The sequence below is a fragment of the Nannospalax galili genome, unplaced genomic scaffold (assembly GCF_000622305.1).
Source record: "Nannospalax galili isolate Female #2095 unplaced genomic scaffold, S.galili_v1.0 scaffold95, whole genome shotgun sequence".
Taxonomy (NCBI): domain Eukaryota; kingdom Metazoa; phylum Chordata; class Mammalia; order Rodentia; family Spalacidae; genus Nannospalax; species Nannospalax galili.
In genome coordinates this window covers 11,458,266-11,467,416 of record NW_008342393.1, presented here as the reverse complement: position 1 = coordinate 11,467,416, position 9,151 = coordinate 11,458,266, and the positions used below count along the sequence as shown (strand labels likewise).

Sequence of the window (9,151 nt, the reverse complement as noted above, 5' to 3'; positions counted from 1 at the left end):
TGATATACTAAGGTGGACAGGGGAAATTTCATGGGATCCCACATCAAGATGAAGAGCTATAGACAATCAAGGATGCTGAGGGAGGGAGAATTAGTTTTCTCTAAGGACTAACTCCCTGAGAGATCATTTAACCCCATTTGGGCAACCTTAACACAGGTACACATAAACAACACTAAATGAACTTAATGCATGATATAGATGTATACTTATAAATGTATGCATGTATATAACAATACTAATCATCATCAAAGGAGAGGACAAGTAATTGAGAGGGAGCGAGGGGGGACGAGGGGGGAGAGGGCTTGGAGCGATGGAAATAATGCATATACAATATGAAATTCTAAATAAAAAGAAAAAGAAGCCGGGCGTGGTGGAACATGCCTGTAGTCCCAGCACTCGGGAGGCAGAGGCAGGCTGATCTCTGTGAGTTCAAGGCCAACCTGGTCTACATAATGAGTTCTAGGACAACTGGGCTACAGGAGATCCTGTCTCAAAAAGATCAAAAAAGAGAAAAGAAAAAAGAAAAAAAAAGAAAAAGAAAAAGAAAATGCCCCACAGACATGCCCACGAGCCAATCTGATGGAGGCAATTCTTCAATTGTGGTTTCCTCTTCTAGGTGCATCAAGTTGCTAGCAAACCTTAGCCATCACACACTGATACTAGATGGTGGGGTCTTGTGGTAGAAACAGTAGAAATGAGACCCAGCCAGCAGCTCTGAACAAGGCAGGCGAGGCTGCTTTCTGGGGACTTCTGCCAAGCTGGCTGATTTGAGTTGAAAGGAGCTAGCACTGACCAGAGGTGACCAGGCTGCTCACTTAAAGGAACAGAAGACTTCATTGATTCCCCTTTTGAGAGTGAACTGAACTTTGATAATTACTTGTTGGTCACTGGAATAGTTTCAAAAGATGTTCTTATGTGCAGATATTCTGACCTTGTGCTTGCTGGTAGACAACAGGTAGACAGCTTGGGTGGGCTCAGACATCAGAACTCTGGGTGACTCTGACAAAGTTGGGGACCCACTGGGGTATAAACTAAGAGTGATACTTCTGAGTTGCAGGCAGTTAGGTGTCTGGAGTAGTTGCTGCCTGTTAGGCTCCATCAGCAGTGGCTAGAGTGCCTACAGGGGGATGCATACGTTCCAGGCATTGCTGACCGCCAGACTTCCTTGTGTCCTTTTATGGTTGGGTTTGACTGGTCTTCTGTTCCAGAGATATAGGTATGGGAAGATTTTCCTCCCCTTCCTCTTTCAGGTTGTACTCTTTCTCAGCAAGCAGAGCTGACCCCTGCTGATAGGCAGCTTGGATGTTCCCATGGATGCAACCTCCCATCAACTGTGTATTTGTCCCAACAGGAATACATGCACCACCTGCAGGCCCTGGAGCACCGTGCCGAGGAGCAGTTTCTGGAGCACTGGCTGAACCCTCATTGTAAGTCCCACTGCAACAGGAATGGGGTCTACCCTGTGTAAAGTGCCTGGGACCCTTGGTATGTCCTAGGCTTTCTACTGGGGGTGGGTGGCTGTGGACAGCATGTGCATGGGCTGTGAGACCCTCTGGGGCAGTGGTTAGCTGCTTGTGGGTTAGGAGGTGACAAGAATAAGATGGGAGAGCCAGCCAAGAAAGAGCAGGGGAGCAGGCTGGCCACCAAGAGAGCCCAGATGGGGAAGGGGATGGTACCCTATTTGCCATCTAGAAAAGATCTCTCTGGACGAGAATCTACATTGTTGACAGCTGGGTCTCTCCAGGCCAGATCAGCATCAGTCAGCTTTACTCATGACATCTGCCACAGTCATCAGCGTGGCCTCTGCACCAGAATCAGCACCTTCCTGGGCATGGCTTCATCCTTCACTGCCTCCCCCTTAGTCTTCCCACAGCAGCCTGTGCAGCCCTTTTCTCCTGGGCTGCTCATCCAGTCCACCTGTAGCAGGCTGCTCAAGGTTCCCAGTACCCAACCTTCGCTTCCCTGTTCCTAGAGATTGTAGCCCTGGCTGACCTGGAACTCACTAGGTAGACTAGGCTTCCCTTGAACTGACAGAGATCCACCTGCATCTGCATCCTGAGTGCTGGGATTAAAGGCATGTGCCACCATACCCAACTTTCCCTCTCTTTTTTGAGACAAATTGCATGTAGATAAGGATGACTTTGAACTTTGGGTCCTTTTCCCCCTTCACCTCCCAAGTGCTGGGCTTACAGGAGTATGCCACCACACTCAGTTTTATGTGGTGCTGGGGACTGAACCCATGGTTTCAGCATGCTGGGAAGCATTCTAAACAAATGATATATGTCTGCAGTCCCAAAAGTGTGTCTCTAGCATAGCTGCATTCTTGTCAGGATGGTTGCAGTAGGGTTGGCTCCATACTCCCAGGCTGCCACTTCCCTCTGCTCCAGGGACCTTTGTTTTCTATCACCGGAAACTCTTATTGGGTTTCTTCCAGAAAACAGCTGTGGGGGCCAGCAAGATGTTTCAGCTGGTAAAAGTACTTGCCACCAAGCCGGATGACCTAAATTTGATCCCTGGGACTCACATGGTGAAAGGAGAGAACCAATTCCTGCAAGTTGTCCTCGGATCTCCATACATGACTGTGGCTCAAGGGCATGTACACACACAATTGTTAAAACGAGAGAGAGGAGAGAGGAGAAAGGAGAGAGAGGAGAGAGAGGAAGAGGAAGAGGAGGAGGAGGAGGAAGAGGAGGGGGAAGAGGAGGAGGAAGAGGAAGATGAGGAGGAGGAGGAGGAAGAGGAGGAGGAGAGGAGGAGGAGAAAACAGATCTGTGGGATAGTTAGAGACTCAGACTCAGGAGTTGACCAGAATGAGCTTGCCTCTGTCTCAGCTCTGCAGACTCAGGCAAGCTGCTTCTCCACTCTTGAGATTCTGTTTCTGCATCTGAACAATGATGATGTCTCTGGGGCTCAGTAAATGACTTCTTAAACAGAATCATTTGTTACTGCCATGCAAGGCTGCTGAGAAGAGGGGGTGTTTGGGTGTATAGTCCCCATGGCTTAACCCTCTAGGGGTGACTGAAGTCTCTGTTTAGTGGGATAGGTCCCTGTCAGGAAGTCAAGGACCTGGATCCTACAAACATGGGGTTCCACAAAGGTCTCATTCCAGATAGCTCCCACTTACAGGGAGACAAGGAATTGGTAGCTACAGGGGTGGGTCAGCCTGGAATTTAGAGTCAAATAGCTTGTAAATCCTGAGCCCACTAGTCATTGGCTGAATGTAGAAAAATGACTTGACTTTTTTGTTTCTCCTGTAAAATGAAGCTAATAACAGATTCTCTTGTGTGCTGTCCTAAGGATTCAAAAAGTCCGCAATGGGCCTGGAGACATGGCTTAGTAGTTAAAAGTGCTTGCTGCTCTTGCAGAGGACCTGAGTTTAGTTTTCAGCACTCACGTTGGGTGGCTCACAATCACCTCTAACTCCAGCTCTAGGGGACCTGATGCCCTCTTCTGGCTTTTGGGGGCACTGAAATGTATGTGCACACACACACACACACACACACACACAATAAATAATAAAACAAATCTAAAAATATTAGTGTATGGAAGATGGAGTTACTCTGGTGCTCACAATAGGAACTGCTCAAGAAATGACAGCTGGGGGCTGGAGAGATGGCTCAGCTGTTAAGAGCACTGGCTACTCTTGTAGTGGATCTGGGTTTGAGTCCCAGAATCCACATGGCAGCTAACAACCATTTATAACTCCAGTTCCAAGTAATCCAACACCCTCTTTTGAGTTCTGTGGGCATTGCAGGACACAAGTGAGCTTACACATACACACAGGCAATACACTTATCTATATAAAATACAAATAATAAAATATTTTATGAAAAGAAAGGACAGCTGGTGGCTGCTTCCTTCTCTTTCTTTACCACATCCTAACATTGTTTTCTCATCCTTTCCTTTTCCAGCAAGCATCTTGACAGGCAGTGACCTGGAGGATGCTGAGACAGGCAAGGCTCCACCTTCCATTTGATCAGAAACTGCAGAAATGGATGTCTTCGGACCCCAGGAACTTGTGGCCCTTATGGACAGGCCAGGAATTGCCTTGGGGGTGGGTGACCAATATGTAGTCTGCTTCATTTTACTAACCTGCTTACATCATGAAAACTAAGGGCTTAAAGTGCAGAGCCCCTGAAGACTGTCTTACTAGGGTGTCAGTGTGGGCAGAACCCAAGTCTTCCCTAGAGGAATGGAGTAGAGTGTGGAGTGTGGAAGGTACTGGACAGGCTGCCTGTTCTGGGGATCTTGGGGTCATCTTGCTCAGAAGTGGGAAACACACTACTTGCAGCTGCTGAATTTGGGGTCATCTGTTTTTTTCTTTCTTTGAGGCTCTAATAAAAGTTGGTGTTTAATCTGCTTCCTGCGTGTCTCTTTTCCTACAAAAAGAGGAGCAGGGATTCTCTTCCCTTGCTTTCTTTTTTATAAATCCAGTATCAGAAAATGTACTGCTCTTTACCTAGATGAATGGTGGCAGGTGAGATAGCTCAGTGGGTAAAAGCACCTGCCACAAAGCCTGTTGGCCTGGGTTCCATCCCTGGGACCCACATGGTAGAAGGATGGAACAGATCCCTGCAAGTTGTCCTCCGACTTTCATAAGCACAGCATGGCATGCATGCATCCACTCACATGCACACAAATGTACACTAAATAAAAATGTAATAAAAATTTAAAATAAGTTGAACTATGAGCGCTCAACAATTTTGCGCAAGGGCTACTTTTATTTATTTTTTTGATAAAGAGGAAATTTCCCCAGGGTTAGCGCAATAGGACCATAACTCTGTTCTGGGCACACACCCAGCCTTCTAGCAAAGGAGACATTTCTTGTGGAAAGGGGAGTACTGCTCTGTGTCCGTCGCCCTCACTTGTGCCTCAGTTCTGGAATAGAGATCATATAGTCAAAGGTCAACCAAGGTGACATTGGGAGGGTGAGGGGGGGTTGCCCTGAGTGGTTCCAGGGATGGGAGAATCTGGCACCCTCCAAGAAGGGTAAGGCAGATGCCCTACACGAGGTCTGGGGGTCTGCCCCAGGGAGGCTGGGCAGGCTTGTCTAGGGAGAAAGTTACTGAACCTCCCTATAACAACATGAAAGAAAGTGACAGAACAAAAAAGGAGTCCCTTTCGTCAATCCTGACCTCCCGGACCGGCCCCCCCCTCCCGCACAAAAACCTCCAATAGATAATGTTGGCAGGTTATGAAGTAAGGGTTCTTACATGTGATTGCCTGATAGGAGCTATCAAACAAAGGTCATGAAACCTTACGTAGAAAGTTCTATAGGGACACCTGCCCAGCAACTATCTGTTCAACTTGGGACTGATAGTGTTTTGTTATTAATTGTCATGACTGAGGATTATGGATTCAAAATATTTGATATAATCTTTCTCATTTTTATCTTGAAGCTCCCCGTTTGCTTCTGCCTCTTTGAACATGCCTAGAGCTTACTATGACATCTGTGTTCCTATTACAGTGTTGATCTCAAAGAAATATTATATTTTGGAGAATCTGTCGTATTTTAGAGAATACTTAGGTGGACAAGCATCATCTAATCTTTAGAGATTAGACAACCAAAACTCAACAAAAGCAGATACTTGGAGTGCAGGAGAAGGGCCCTGAATGGCTCCTGGGAGGGAAAATCTGACATCCTTTCCAAATGCAAGTCCCTGATTGAGATCTATCGCTATGAAATTGGTAGCTCAGTTTCTGTGTGGTTCAGTATTCTGGTTCCCTGCCCCTCTGTCTGTCTGTCTCTTTTCTCCTCCCCCTCCTTTCTGTGCCTGGCCTGTGCCTGTGCCCCAGGAGTTCCTCTTCTCTGGTGACTTAGTGGCAGGTGTGCAGCCATGTTCTCAAAGTGTGGCACTGGGGCAGGCAGGCAACGAGTTACTCTTGTAAATCTCCAGGTCCCACCCAGTCCTCTCCTTCCTCAGGACTCTGGATCCAGAAGCACTTGGAGTTTGGGAATCCAGAGCTTCCTGGAACTTCATGATGCTGTAATGGATCTGAGTGTACCTAGGAGACCTGGGCCTCCTGTCTTTCCCTCAAGTCTCTGGTGGATACTCTCAGACTTTACTGTGTAGCTGACACTGCCCTAGGTCCAGGAAGTGAACAAAATAAACAAAGCTGATTTTGTGTGCATGCACATGTATGTGCAGTAGTGAGTGTCAATGTGTTTGCGTGTGGCGGCAAAAGTCAACATCTCATGTCTTCATCAATCTCTTTCCAATTTATTTTTTGAGACAGAGTCTCTCACTGAACTGGAGCTCACTGATTAGCTAGTCTGGGTGGTCAGTGAATCCTCAAGTCTCTGCCTCCTGGATTTGGGACTATCATGCGGCTTTATTATATGGCTGTTGGGGATCTGAACTCAAGTCTTCCTGCTTGTGCAGCAAATCCATCACCCACTGAGCCATCTTACCAGCATCCCAAAGTTGATTAATTTTTTTGACATTTGTTAATTTATTGTGTGTAGGTGTGTATACATGTGCATGCGCATGCTATGACATGAATATGGAGGTCAGAGGGCAACTTGTAGGAATCGGTTCTCTCCTTCTACCATGTGGGCTCCTGATAGTGAACTCAGGTTGTCAGGCATGCAAGGAAAGTAATTCATCTCTCCAGCCTTAGTCCAGCCATTTTAAAATATATAACTCAATGGTGTTTTGCGTATTCACGGTGTTGGTGTAACCAGCACGCTGTCTAGTGCCTGACCACTTTGTTACCTACACATGAGACCCCATTTGCAGTCATTCTCTGTTTCTCCCTTTCCAGCCCCCAGCAATACCAGCCTGCTTTTTGTATGTATGAACTGGCCTATTCTGGGTATTTCATATGCATTAAACCATGTGATGTGTGTTTTTTCATCTCTGACTTCCTTTACATAGTCTGTTTTTCAGGATTTTGTTGTTGCAGCATTATTAACATTCCTTTTGCAGGCCAACTAATATTCCATTGCTTGGTTATGTACCATTTGGTTGACACATTCGTCGGTGGGTGGGTATTTGGGTTCTTTCTACTTTTTAGTCCTCATGAGTAGTACTAACATTCTGCTATAAACATTCATGTACATGTCTTTGTTTGAGTAACTTTTCTATTCCATTGAGTCTATACTTAGAGTAGAATTGCTGGGTCAGATGTGACTTCCCTTGTCTCTCTCTCTCTCTCTCTCTCTCTCTCTCTCTCTCTCTCTCTCTACATGTGGGTAGAGCCCAGAAGACCGTCTTGGATGTGTCAGGAACTCCATCTACATTATTTATTTATATTTTCTGTATATGACTGTTTTGCCTGCATGTATGTAAGTGCACCATGTGCATGCAGTGCCTGTGGAGGCCAGAAGAGGGCACTGAATCCCTTAGAACTAGAGTCATGCATAGTTGTTAGCTGTCATTTGGGTGCAGGGAACTGAACATGGGTCCTCTACAAGAGCAAACAGAGCTCTTAACCACTGAGCCATCTCTCCAGTCCTGATCTACTTTACTTTGAGTCAGGGTCTCTTGTTGGCCTTTTGCTCACTTGTTAGGCTAGGCTGGCTGGTTAGTGAGCCCCAGGGATCCAGTTGTCTCCACCGTCCCCTCAACCCTGGGATTACAGTGAGCATGCTACCACACCAAACCCAACTTAAAAAAAAAAAATCCTATTTTTTTGAGATAGGGTCTCCCTGTAGCCCCAGCTGACCTGGAACTTGCGATGTAGACCAGTCTCACAGATTCACCTGCCTCTGCCTCCCAAGTGCTGGGATCAAAGGTGTGCACCGCCATACCTGACTAAAATTTTTATTTTCAAAATAGGCTCCAGGAATTGAATTCAGTCCTTGTGCTTGCAAGGCAAACACTTTATCCCCTGAGCTATGTCCCTTGCCCTCTATTGAACTTTTTGAGGAGCTGCTGTTCTCCATGGCAACCTCATTTCATGTTCCCACCAGCAGTGCACAAGCATCGAGACTTCTCTGAGTCATTGCCAACAACTTAATATTTTGTGATTAAAACAAGTAGGCACTCCTTGTGTGTGTGTGTGTGTGTGTGTGTGTGTGTGTGTGTGTGTGTAAGCTGCCTTAGAAGCCACGGAAGATTTGTTGAACCTGTTACCACTGCCGGCCGAGACTCAACGCTGCTGCCATGTCCTGCTACCTGCGCCCTCCCAACACGTCTGTGTTGTCAGGAACATGGCGGATGACACCAGGTCTGAAGACTTGTGGCGAGAATTTAGTCATTATGGTCCTATAGTTGATGTGTATGTTCCACTTGATTTCTACACTTGATGTCCAAGAGGATTTGCTTATGTTCAATTTGAGGATGTTCAAGATACTGAAGATGCTTTATATAATTTGGACAGAAAATGGATTTGTGGGCAACAAATTGAAATATAGTTTGCACAGGGCGATTGAAAGACACCAAATCAAATGAAAGCCAAGGAAGGGAAGAATGTGTACAGTTCTTCACGCTATGATGATTATGACAGTTAGAGACGTCTAGAAGCCGGAGTTATGAAAGGAGGAAATCAAGGAGTCAGTCTTTCGATTACAACTATAGGAAGGCTAAATCACATTCTAGAGCTGCATCCACACCAAAAGTAGAGGCACCTCTAAAACAGATTCCAAAACACATTATAAGTCTGGCTCAAGATATGAAAAGGAATCAAGGAAAAAAGAACCGCCTAGATCCAAATCTCAGTCAAGATCACAGTCTAGGTCTAGGTCAAAATCTAGATCAAGGTTTTGGACTAATCCTAAGTCCACTGGCCACTGATAGTATAAGTCATGATACTTTCTAGACATGTGTCATTCATTTACTCATAGTTTGATATACTTAAATTATCAGGACTACAATGTTGCAATGATGTGTTTAAAAAAAGAACAACACTTTGTTAGTTTCCCTATACCAGCCAATGGTTCTAATTAAAATGATATGCTGTTGAGAAGCCCCCCTCCAAACAAACAAACAAAAAAATGAAGTAGGCACTCCTGATGGGTGTGAAAGGGAGTTTATTGTAGTTTTGATCTTCATTTCTCTAATGACTAATAATAATTGTGAACATCTTTTCATGTGCTTATTGGTCGTTTCTGTATCTTTTGGGGAGAGAAATATCTAAGTCCTTCCATCATTTAAAATGTCATTAGAGGGGCTGGAGAGATGGCTCAGCGGTTAAGAGCATTGACTGC

The 9,151-nt window shown here is 45.6% G+C and overlaps 1 protein-coding gene and 1 pseudogene across 1 annotated transcript in view; both read left to right on the top strand.

The window, feature by feature from the left end:
* CUNH17orf67 (chromosome unknown C17orf67 homolog) overlaps positions 1-4,325 on the top strand; it is a 25,477-nt gene extending 21,152 nt beyond the window's left edge. Inside the window, exons 3-4 of the mRNA XM_008838437.2 lie at positions 1,352-1,485; positions 3,912-4,325. Of these exons, the coding sequence (XP_008836659.1) occupies positions 1,352-1,468 (117 nt within the window). The 3' untranslated portion in view covers positions 1,469-1,485; positions 3,912-4,325. The remainder of the gene's footprint in view (positions 1-1,351; positions 1,486-3,911) is intronic.
* A 3,783-nt stretch (positions 4,326-8,108) lies between these two features.
* Positions 8,109-8,808, top strand: LOC115071288 (annotated as a pseudogene).
* Positions 8,809-9,151: the final 343 nt, after the last annotated feature.